The 12,752-nt window shown below is 44.6% G+C and overlaps 1 protein-coding gene across 7 annotated transcripts in view; it reads right to left on the bottom strand.

The window, feature by feature from the left end:
• The window catches only part of ADAM23 (ADAM metallopeptidase domain 23), a 125,130-nt gene extending 114,914 nt beyond the window's left edge, over positions 1 to 10,216 (bottom strand). For 2 of the 7 annotated variants that reach the window (XM_053282738.1, XM_053282740.1), the window contains exons 1-2: positions 9,324 to 10,216; positions 7,732 to 7,961 (exon numbers count right to left, since the gene is read on the bottom strand). In XM_053282738.1, coding sequence (XP_053138713.1) covers positions 7,732 to 7,961; positions 9,324 to 9,546 — 453 coding nt within the window. In that variant the 5' untranslated portion in view covers positions 9,547 to 10,216. The remainder of the gene's footprint in view (positions 1 to 7,731; positions 7,962 to 9,323) is intronic. The other 5 variants (XM_053282743.1, XM_053282742.1, XM_053282741.1 and 2 more) reach the window with 5 other exon arrangements.
• Positions 10,217 to 12,752: the final 2,536 nt, after the last annotated feature.

The raw sequence follows: 12,752 nt of genomic DNA, 5'->3' as shown, positions 1-12,752 counted from the left end.
TTCAAGCACGGTGATTATTTATTTTATTTATTTATACTTTTCTATCCTACCTTTGGATCATATACAATATAGAAAAATGCAATAGATGTGTTAACCTTTCACTTCAGCAAAACAAAAGCAAAATTAGTTCTGCTTTCTCACTGGGCAATTGGTGTTACAGGGCTCTGTTGCAAAGAGGGGCAGCCCAGCCTGAGCAGCTGCCTGATCTTCACTCGCTTCCCTTGGTGCTTCTCCTCCCTCACAAGGAGAACAAATAAGATACGTGTGTAATGTTTAGGGAATAAATCAGGCCAATGAGGTGTTTTGTAAAGTCTACAATTTTGCTATGAGGTTACCATTTTGGTTTTGCTTCCCGTGGTGTGTGAGACTAGCAACTGGCTCCATTCTGCCATTAAGCTGCAATGCACAGCAATGCACAGGCCCCTTACTTGCAAGGTGAGAAGACCAGCATCATCTTCAATATCAAACACTCAGTAAGTCTTCCAATGGGATATACAGGTGAAACTCGGAAAATTAGAATATCGTGCAAAAGTCCATTAATTTCAGTAATACAAATTAAAAGGTGAAACTGATATATGAGACAGATGCATTACATGCAAAGCGAGATAAGTCAAGCCTTAATTTGTTATAATTGTGATGATCATGGCATACAGCTCATGAAAACCCCAAATCCACAATCCCAGAAAATTAGAATATTACATGGAACCAAGAAGACAAGGATTGAAGAATAGAACAATATCGGACCTCTGAAAAGTATACAGTGTACTGTGCTTGATTGGCCAGCAAACTCGCCTGACCTGACCCCATAGAGAATCTATGGGGCATTGCCAAGAGAAGGATGAGAGACATGAGACCAAACAATGCAGAATTGCTGAAGGCCGCTAATGAAGCATCCTGGTCTTCCATAATACCTCATCAGTGCCACAGGCTGATAGCATCCATGCCACGCCGCATTGAGGCAGTAATTGCTGCAAAAGGGGCCCAAACCAAGTACTGAATACATATGCATGCTTATACTTTTCAGAGGTCCGATATTGTTCTATTCTTCAATCCTTGTCTTCTTGGTTCCATATAATATTCTAATTTTCTGAGAATGTGGATTTGGGGTTTTCATGAGCTGTACGCCATGATCATCACAATTATAACAAATTAAGGCTTGACTTATCTCGCTTTGCATGTAATGCGTCTGTCTCATATATCAGTTTCACCTTTTAATTTGCATTACTGAAATTAATGGACTTTTGCACGATATTCTAATTTTCCGAGTTTCACCTGTATACACATGCCAACATAAAATGGCAGCTTTCAGAAACCAGAGAGATGCAGAAGTGAGGCAGATGCTGATTACTTCACATGTAATCAAAGGAACGAATTGTGTACACTTAATAGAGAAGGGCGGATAATAGCAGTTAGATTAAAAAGCCACAGGTTGTGTGTCAAAGAGCACTTCTATGGACATATAGAAGCCACAATGCATAAGGTAGTCAGAGACTAGCTAAATCCCACAAGGCAGCCACTGCAGGCTAAATAAGAAGATAAATAAGAATCCACCTCACACTGATTATTCATTCATTTAGTATTATGAATAATGAATGAATTATACATTCATAATCAAATAGACTGGGGCGTTTGCTTAACCTTGTGTTCCTGAGTCAGTCTTTATGAAATCTCTCCATGGATTATCAGGTAATCAAATCTGCATTACCACACAATCCACATCAGGAAAATACAGCTTTTTAATATGATCCAAAGCAGCAGGAAGGAGTGTGTACCTAAAACAGCCAGGATTCCCCAGTATACCCTGTAACCACTTCTAAAGTAATTTTAACTGTGTAAACAAGACACTTTACTGACCCGGTGCCTTAGCCCTTCTGCATGCTGTAATTTGGAAGGCTGCTAATCCATACTCTCATAATGAGAATGTTTGGGCACTAGAAAGGATCCTCCCTCAGGGTCCAAACAACTATCAGGTTCCAACAGCCCTACAGTTCCATGGTTTTATGATTATGCAACATTAATACTAGGGATGTGCAGATTTTGTGCCATTTTGAGTGTTCCAAGTTTGGAACATAACACCCTTCAAATAAAAGGCCTGTTCTGAGTTTGGAACAGAACAGCCTGTTTCGAGTCAGAACATTCCAAGCGCCATTTTGGATTCCAAAATGGATTCCATTTGCGTAGTCAGCACCACTACACAAATGGCTGCCACTCAATCACAAAGGCCAGAAGAGCACCATTTTGGAATCCAAAATGGTGCTCAGAAATATCTGAGTCAAAACAGGGTCATTCTGTTGGAACAACTGCCTCAACCAGTTGTTCCGATGGAACATTCCAGAGATTTAACGTTCTGTTCCAAACTTTGAACAGAACATTAAATTGGTTTTGTGCACATCCCTAATACTGATATGTGCCCTTTGTTTTAAAAAATAAAAACAACAGGTTATCATGTTCCCATCTTAGTGCTATATCATAGTCATATATAAAGCCTCAAGCAGTAGAAATCATTTGTCAACTTTGAAATATTTGGTTCCAGACTGATGTTGTATCATAAGAACAGCCCTGCTGGATCAGGCCAAAGGCTTATCTAGTCCAGCATCCTGTTTCACACAGAGACCCACCAGATGCCTCTGGGGAGCCCACAGGCAAGAAGTGAGGGCATACCCTCACTCCTGCTGTTGCTCCCCTGCAACTGGTATTCAGGCATCTTGCCTCAGAGGCTGGCCTAAAGCCACAAGACTAATAGCTATTGATAGACCTGTCCATGAATTTTTCCAAGCCCCTTTTGAAGCCATCCAAACTAGTGGCCATCACCTCATCCCGTGGCAAAAATGCATCCTAAGAACTGCATGCAGAAGGAAGTTCTGGCAAGGGAACTTCAGTGTCCCTCCTCCCTATAGTGTCCCCCCGAAAAACCCACTCCTGAGGGCTGGAAACCCCCTGGAACATAATGGCATGCAGAACAGCAAAATCACCTTAGGATACAGCCCATTGTCAAAATTGTGCTCAGCAAGAGTGTGTAGGGCTAGAGACCTCCCATGGCCTTCAAGGAAATAAACCATACATAGACACAGGCAAGCAGAAACAATGAGTCTGCCAATGTAGGTGCATGATCCATAAGGACCAGAGAAAGCATAGTGTCATTCTCAGTGAACTGAGATATACACACACTGTTCCAAACTATTCATATTTATACACTGGCAGAGATCCACTGCTCCATACAACAACATGTATCAACATATATATGTTCTCCTACTTCTCCTTCTCTACTTCTCCTAGGAATAGAATGTGTGCTACCAGGGAGCCATCCTGTTAACAGGCCTATATTAAACATAATTGTGTGTACAATTCAGGATTGCCTGAGTTTTTCTGTGACACAAATATTCAGAACGTTTTTTCTCTGATAGCCACTTTTGCTGAATCATTCACTAGGCCCCATGTTGTTGTAGCCCCTACCTTATAATTATGCTATCCTTTTTGGCTATTCTAAACTTGTTATATAATTACTATAGTGATATGGCATTAATCCTGGTCCATATACTACAGATATTTTGTATTTAATTCATCACAGTTGAAAAATCCTGCCCTCCTTCGCCGAACTTAGGGTGATATGAGTTCTTCCATTTTATCCTAACAACGCTGAAAGATAGATTAAATGAGTAGCTTGCCCAAGGCTACTCAGAGAGCCTTAGGGATGGTAGGGACTCAAAACCTGAATTTTCCACAACGAAATTCAACACTTTTAGTCATATTGGTTGAACTGGCATGTTCAGTGAAAAATTATAAATGGCTCAGAGACTTCCTTTGGAAGGAAAAACGGCCTTTCAATGCAAGGTAGGTTGACACTACGGATGCAGTTCCCCCCCTCAGTGTCCTATGTTTCCCCTTATTACCCACAATGAACTACCCATAATGAATTATAAGACACTAAATAGAATGTTATAAATGGGTAGATAGAAAAACTTTGACATATTTTAACAACAGCAAGTAAGCATCACAACAAAATAAGTTGAATTGTGTTATTACTGAGGATGTTATCACTTTAGCAAGTCAAACAAGCAACTTACATAGTCATCCTACCTAATTGCTGAACAGCAAAATGACTCTTGAAGCAACTATAACCTTGCTCCTGCATTGCTGTGCCTTGCTTGGGAAGGGGAAAGGCTGTTGTAGACAGCACAGCAAATAACCACCGCTGCTCCCAACAATCCTTCCTTTGTCAGGCAAGTGACAGCAAGGCAGCAAGTCATAAGGGCTCCATGCACAGTTTCCAACATGGCGCTGGGGATGAAGAGTATTCAGCTTTAGCCAAACCTTTGCACACAGCTAACAATCAATTTCTCAGGGAGCCTCCCTTAGGGTTGACAGGAGCTGCCAATGGCTCAAGGTCTTGCAAAGAACACTCTTTTAGAAGTTACTACACAACAAAATGAAAAATTCTGTAGAACTAAATGAGGGCACTAGTTCACAAACCAGAATGATTCCTTGGTATATGGTAGAAGCGGATATGAACACTTCTAGAGTTTCCATCTTTATCTGACTACAGCTTCTTATGCTGCATTAGAGTTGGATCCCAAAGGTTTCCTCTGTTTCAGGAGCAACTTGTCAGGTAGCAGAGAGGCTTCAGACATTCTGCTGTACTGGTGTATCCCTTTGAGTTCCCTTTAGGTTAGCACAATTCCTTTGGATTTTGCATCCCTTTGGGTAATATTAACAATGGATAGAAGAGTGCCAATCTCTTATCTTAAGAAAGCACTCTGAATACAAACTTAAGAAGCTTCTGATTGTGGCATTCAAACAGCAGGCTCCTCCTGTCACTAAGCTGAGATTCAGAGAGGGAATTATTTCAGTCCTATACTATGCCTGTAACTAGAGAGCAAGACGTTATTATCAGTGGCAAAGTGTTCAACATATTCATGATTATTAAGAAATCTGAAAAAGAGTCTGTGTGATTCTTTGAACTTCAAAGAGGAAATCATAGCAGTATTGAACTGTATCCATAAATAGTCTGCAACACCCACCTACTCAGACACTGTTTGAAGAGAGACCCTCACGTTTGGGCCTACTTGCTGCCGAGACACCAGGGGAAACTAGATGACAGAGCACCAGAAGTTTGGACTGAAACATAGTTAAAACTGATGTTCCTAAATCCAAATTGTAGGTCACTGTTATGGTCTCTAGATTCCCTATTTTATCTAAACAAAACAAAACATTGTCTAGTGTTAGGCAATGGTAGCATTATTAATTAATTATTATTATTTATATACTACTTTTCAACAAGTTCACAAAGTGGTTTACATAGCAAAAGAATTAAAAAATAATAATTCCCTTTCTCAAAAGAGCTCACAATTTAAAGGAAACATGAGGGGAAGACAGTAGGGCTGTACATGATTGCAAATATTGGGTCAGACTGGGTTGAATCCAGAACCCCAGATGTCAGTTCAGGTCCTTTGGGACCCTTCAGAAGGTCAAGGCTGGGGAAACCACCAATTTTTTGATCAGCAAAAATCTCCATAGAAGTCTATGGGGAAAGGGGGGGGAAGGTCAGGAGGGAGGAGACTGCTGGTCAGGGGGATAAGAAAATAAGCACACAAGTAGCTAAGGATGGTTGGACTCTGCGTATTTAAATAAAACTGAATTTGACCATCCACTGTTTTAAAATTATTTTTTAAAGTAGCGTGGAAATTGTACTCAGAGAGAATAGGGAAGAAAAGTGATATAACTTGTCCAGCAAGGCCGGCTGTCCTTACCTCCAAGGACGGAGTGGTGAAGAGGAGGCAGGGATGGGTGGCAGCCAGGGACAAGCAGAGAAAGGGCAGAGCCCTGAAAGGGCCGAAGCGGAGGCGCGTGAGGGTAACATCAACAGCACGCCTCCCACAAGGAGGGGGTCTGAGCAGGAAGAGGGAGAAGGGGAAGAGGCATTGGCAGCAGCTGTAAAGGGTAGACAATTACAGGGAATAAAGAGGGGCATTGGCCCCGTAATTGGGGGCAGGCAGTGCATAGCCTGTGAGGAGGCATATAAGGAGCCGGCCGGGGATGAGAGGCTGGTTGGAGGCAAGTGTCAGGAGCCACCAGAGAGGGGAAGACACAAGGAGCAAGCAGCCTGGGATGGAGGCAGCACAGGGTGACGCTCAGCCCTTTCCCTGTCCCAGCTCTGAGGCCAAACCTGGTAAGCCTAGTCAGGCTTGGTAAAGGGGACAGGGACATGTACCTGGACATAACTATTGAGAATCTCAGGAGAAACAACAAAACAACTGAGAATCTCAAGGGAAGTGATGTAAAACCACGTAAATCTTCCGCTTTCTTTCTTTCTCCTTTTATTTTACTACAATTTGGGGGGAAAGAAAGAAATGTGTGGGCAGGCAGAGAGATGTCAGTAGTTGGAGTTCTTTTCCCCAGCTGTGATTAGCAGGAAAAAATGCAGGCTCCCACTGCCATTTGGAGCTCCAAAATGGGTCGGGAATCCCCGAATAGTGCCTGGGAACTCTGACCCAACACATAGGCTTCCTTATGTCAGGGTCAGCTTATCCTCACCGATGTTGAGCCATGTCCAACATTACCGACCAGCCCTAAGAGACAGCAACAAACACTGGGAAAATGCTGTGCTATGTTGAACAAAGACAGTTGTTCTTCCCCTACAACATATAAGAGAGTCACTACTTTAAAAGGTGCCACTTTGCCCAGTTAACGTTATTTTCTAATGTGCTTCTGAACACAAAACTAGACTTAGTCATGACCAAGTCTAATTGAAAGCAATTCACATTCCTTGCATTGCACCCCACGATTAACTTATATTCCATTATTTTCAAAACTTGGTATTCCTGCTAAATACGCAACATTTGGGATATCCTGAACCTCTGTGTGATGGCTTCACCACCCAAGGGGGGGTTGTTCTACATCAAAGGGCCTGAGTACCTGCATGGTAATATCAGTCAAAGCAAGAATTCAGTGCTAAAATGTGGCTTTTTATTGCACTTTGCTCTCACAGCAATATCTGGGTGCTCTAACATGAGACAGATCTCCCCCTTTCTGTTCAGCTTATTCCTCTCACAGCTAGGTGCCCAGGTTCACCTAGAAGGATGCTGCCTAGCCCCAGGGAGCATATAGGAAATGTGACCACTTCAGCATTCACCTTCTCCATGCCCCTAGATTCACTTGAAGTCTCATGAGTGCATGAGTGGGCCCTGCCAACTCTACCGGTATCCCTGCCCCTGCACTGACCTGGGCTTTCCCTTGGACATTACTGCTTTACCAGTTCTTTCCATCTATCATTCTCCCAACCGAAGACACAGATGACAGGCCCAGTCACCCCCATTTTTGTCAGCAGCCAGGAGCACACAAGGAGATTGAACTCGTTACTATGGGTTTTTTTCTTCCCCAAATCAGGTAAAATTAGCTAGATGAAAGAGAAAATGCTCTAGGCCTCTAAAAGAGCAAGTAAACTATGGTTTGTACTCCAGGTTTCATTCTAATGGGGACAGTGATACCCATGTGAAATCTCAGTTATTATTACTCAAGACAACTCCTGGCACTTGTATCAATCATGAGGCTGCTGTGACAAGATCTTTCCCTTTTTCCTTTTTTTGGACAAACATTTATTTCAGTCTAAGAACAGTGCAGTGACTTCTGAAGTATTACAGATCTGCTGAGCAACCATTCTCAAAGTAAGACAATCCCTCCAGAGACATCACTATTTTGAGTCACTGTACAGAAAGCTCCTTTAAAGAGCCTTACCTTATTGTGTTTTTGCTGGTGCCTTGTCCTAGTATCCAAGACATGGTAAGGGCTTTCAGAGTCTCTGTTAAGATAATAGACAAGTCTTGAAGGCAAAGTGATTTCTTTCTGGAATGCACTGCTGTGACTGTCATTTTTACTGCTGCTACTGTTTGTCTGTTGAAATGCAGTGTCTTCACCGTCTGCCAGTGTTCTTCCTACATCTCCTGCAGTTTCATTCCAATGCAGAGCTAGAGAAGACAGACAAACCTTTTATGAATTCACAGAGGAACTAGACACACGTTGACTAAACACTTGTTATTTTTTTAATTTTGCTAATTGGCTTAAAGTGAAGAATATAGTCATTCTCATGAATCCAATATATTTCACTGAAATAGATACACACACGTTTCTGTTGTGCTTTGTTAAATTTTACAGAGTTTTACATTATCATAAGTGTTATATATGCAAGGACTCCAAGGAGAGAGAAAATAAATACTTTCTTAATGGAGATCCAGTCATCCATGATCCTCTTTCTGCCAGCTTCCCACACAATTACCAGCCATGTATAAATCTGAGTCCACTGTAAACAACTCAAGACCTGAATCCATGTGTACTGAATGTTAATCAATTCCCTTTACATAATGGCTACTTTCCCCTATTCTTTTAACTTTAAGGATGCAATCTTAAACACACATACTAGGAAGAAGGTCCCAATAAACTCAGTGGGACCTGCTTCTGAACAAACATACAGTATATACATGCTGCATGAATAACGAGCACTTTGCAGACAGTATTCATCATGGTTCTCTGAACATATCCCATTCCCCTTTCTGTTTGCAAAAGGTATGCCCCATCTAACTAACAATGGGAAAATGTTAATAACAAAAATGTCATTTCTAATACAGTAGCCCTCATTATTGTTGCATATGACATTCTGCACAAAAACAGCAACCTTGAAACTCTGCCAACAGCATTTGCTGCATCAGCACCTTCTGAAATAATTTCATTGCCATCAGCATAATAAACCAGCAAATACAGCCTTAATGTACATATTAGACTACTATGTAAAAACAAGCAGGTCATATCCAGCTGTACATATGTGCACCCGCACACACACAAGAAAGGTGGTAGGGTTGCAGCTATTACCAATTACTACTACTGAAGGCCAATCAAAATGTCATTAAAAGAGGAATTGCGTCAACAGTGAAACGAAAAGTACATGTGTGAAAGAAGTTCATGCTTATTATTTATGTTCAAGCCGGCTCCACCGCACAGTCGGGGACATAACCCCAGACAGTGTTTCTGTTCCGCTGTTATAAGCATTAAACACTTGCCGGGTGGGGGTGGCGGCGGGTGAACACTGAAAAGGGGAATGCTCATTATTTGCTAGCACTGGCACGCACGAAAAAGACAGTAATTGGAATTGCAAGGGGAGGGATCAAGATTGACCCCCACCCCACCCCATGCCCCTTTCCTCCGCAGTAGTCGTATCCCCGCAGCAGAATCGGGGGTTAAGGAAGACGACCACTGGGGCGGATGCGGTGGTTGTATGCGTGTGTGGCGGGGCGGAGAGGGAGCTGCCTCGCTCTCTGGTTCTACTCTGCACTCACCGGTGGCAGCAATAACCCCCCGGCTCTGTGGGCATCCGGGGCAGAAGACCAGAAGCGTCAAAAAGAGGAGATGGAAGAAGCTGGACAGAGGCAGCCGCGGCGGCCAAGAAGACGAGGAAGAGGAGGTCGGAGGAGCCGTAGTAGAGAGATTGCTGCTGCTGTTGCGGTAGCGGCGGCCAGAGACGGGCTGCTGCCGCAGAGAACTTCTGCCGGGTGGCTTCATAGCTCATCGCTTCCCCCGGGGTAAGGGCGTGTGGTGGTAGTGGTGGCGGCGGCGAGGGTGGGGACGACACCTCGTCCGAGCTGTGAGACGGGTTAAGGTTGGGGGGCCCGCGGTGCTGCGCCACCCCACCCCACCCCCGGCGAAGCAGGTCCAGGAGCTCGGAGCGGCAGTCAGGGCGCCTTTTTTCTCATGTTGGGGCGCTGTAGGGAAGCAAGGCGCGGTGCCTCGATGCTCCTACTCTCTTCGGTCGCTGCTGCTGTTACCGCCGCACCTGTCTGCTTGCTTCTCTCCCCACACACATATACAGCGCGCGCGCGCGCGTGCACACCTCGCCCCGCTTGCTTGTGAGGGGCCGCCGCTCCCGAGCCGAGCGCGAGGCCGGTGCATACACAACCCCGGCCGACGCGAGCTCCTCAATTATTCCTCCTCCTCCTCCTCCTCCTCCTGGCAGGGCTGGCCCCAGCTCGCGCCCCTCCTCCTCGCTTTTCTCTTCAGCCCTTCACTTTCCAAAGCCCCGCATGCTGCTTAAGGGGTGTCGTCGAGACCAGAGCCACATTCCTTGCATTGCACCCCAGGGCCGCGCGTGCGTCCCGTGGATTAGCGAGCAGTTTGGGTGGGTGGGTGGAGGGTTTTGAGAGAGCCGGAAGGCGCGTGCGAGAGGAAAGGGGGGGTGGGGAGGGATCCTCCTCGTTGTCTTGCGTGTCCCTCTTGGCGCTCGCTGACTTGACGACGCCGCCGCCGCTGCTGAATGGTTAAGCACCCAGTAATAGCACCCGGCTAAATGCAGGCTGCAGGGCGTGCGTGCTTCTTTCCCTCATGCAACGAAGGTAATAAGTAGGTGCCGTGATGCAGCATCTCGGCCTCAGAGCGAGGCGAGCCAGGGAGCGTTGGATACTGGCGGTACGGCGCCAAAGTCCTGCATGCGGGGTTCCGCCCGCCCCCTTGCCTGTGTGCAATTCCTTCCTTTCCCTCCCCCTCGAGATTTGCTGCAGAGACGAGGTCGGGGAGGAGAAGCAGCTATATTATATGAGCCGACATGTCTCCAAATCTCATACTTTTTGCCGCCCACAAAGACCTTTGCTGCTCAGCCTTCTCTTTTATATATATTTTAAATTGGCTTCATACCTATACATGGAGCTATTCTTAGCCCTTCCATTTCTTCCTCCCACCAGTTCTCCCTCAACTCTCTAACAGTAGTTTCAGAACGATAAACAGGTAAATGGAGGAGGGGGGCATGAACAGAGAACGGCTTGATGCTATTAGTCACAAACAAAAAAGAATGGGGTTACACTGCATTGAAATAACAAGCTTTATAACCTCGGGAATTGCTAGGAAAAGGGATTACAAAGATAAGAGTGTACTAAATTACAAAGATTGTGTAAAGTGATTAAAAATAAGGTTTTTTTCTAGTAGAATCAGCATAAAAAACATTTCACCTCCGTAGGTGAGACCGAGGGTAGTTAGTGGTTGTCTAACCAATTGCAGGAGAAAGCTCTGGCATGTCTTTTCTCCGCCTGTCCTGTTACTGCAGTTATGGGAGAAGAAGCATCTGCTGACTTCTTTCTGCACAAGGACAAAAGATTCAGGAGCAAAGTAAACAATATTTAGTGCTGTCTCACAACAGGTTTGTGAGGTAGCTCAGTATAGATCCTGTTTCCAGATGGAAAAACTGAGGCTGAGAACATGTGCTTTGCCCAGGATTGCACATGAGTCTATTGCAGATTGGGGACTTGGACCCAGAGCCACACACAGCCACAAAACAGAAAAAAGCTATGGATTGGTTTTCCAAGAACCATTTCTTGTGCCTTTCATTACTGCACAAGTCACTAACCTGTAATGATACACTCACATAATGAACTGTGCTTAAAAAGAAAATCCATACAGTTCCATAATCTTGCTTGGAATTCTTTTAAGGCTCACACTACAGTATGCAGAATGCAGAAAAAAATGTCATACAAGGTTATTCAAAGACATGTTTCACCTTTGGGTGCTTCCTCTCCCCATTCCCCACCACAGCTCCATTAGGGCATCAGGGAGTACCATGATTCTGGTCTTGTGGTAGCAAGCATGACTTGTCCCCTTAGCTAAGCAGGGTCCACCCTGGTTGCATATGAATGGGAGACTTGATGTGTGAGCACTGGTTGCATATGAATGGGAGACTTGGTGTGTGAGCACTTGATGTGTGAGCACATCCCTCAGGGGATGGAGCCGCTCTGGGAAGAGCATCTAGGTTCCAAGTTCCCTCCCTGGCATCTCCAAGATAGGGCTGAGAGAGACTCCTGCCTGCAGCCTTGGAGAAGCTGCTGCCTATCTGTGTAGGCAATGCTGAGCTAGATGGACCAATGGTCTGACTCAATATATGGCAGCTTCCAGTGTCCCTAGATAGGTTTCCCTGATGTCACAACAACCAGTAGTCCTGAGTGTGGTGAGTCTTCTATTCAGCAGATGGCTTGGCCTGATCAGTGGACCAATAGCTATTTGCTTTGTGAGCAATTAACTTTGTTAATTGAGCAATTAACCTTCTGCTTGTCATACACAGTGATCTACATTGCAGAGACTGAAAGGAGGGCAGGGAGTTCAACTCCCTTCTCTTTAGGGCAGGGGGTTGAGCTAGATAGCCTTTTGGTCCCTTCCAGTTTTGTACTAGAAGCCTCTGAGTAGATACTGCTGGATTTTACTGGATTAAAGCAGTGTACATCTCCTCTCCCCCCACCCCACCAAGCTTCTATTCTAGCCTTCATTGCTATGTAGGAAATCTTCAAAAATATGGCACAAATTTTCCCTAAAGACTCCTCAGCCAGAAATAAAATGCACACCAATATTTTTGTTAGGCGAACACAGGAGTGGATTTAAACGTGAGGAGAGTCTTTGCAACCAAGATGGATCTGCTCAGCTGGTCTAAACTAGCACAGCCCCGTCAAAGGTGGCAACTGAGCTTAGGAATGTTAACTGAGCATTGAATGTTAGCTCCTTTCAAGTGCTCCTCACCCTTAATACTGCCACCCAGCATTCTCAGAAAGGCGATGAATATTTGAAAGGATAAATTTAGCTTCAAAGAAGCACTGTGAGTAACCTACCCTTTGTACTTATGCTATGGCTACAGAATTCAGGTAGTGTCTGCTTCAGAGAAAAACAGTCTGTACCTCAGTAAATACTTCTGTAGCATCCCAAAATAGATATGCTTCTGTTAAGGGCAGATCTCATCA

Source organism: Hemicordylus capensis, chromosome 1 (assembly GCF_027244095.1).
Source record: "Hemicordylus capensis ecotype Gifberg chromosome 1, rHemCap1.1.pri, whole genome shotgun sequence".
Lineage (NCBI taxonomy): Eukaryota > Metazoa > Chordata > Lepidosauria > Squamata > Cordylidae > Hemicordylus > Hemicordylus capensis.
This window is presented reverse-complemented; position numbering and strand designations above follow the sequence as displayed.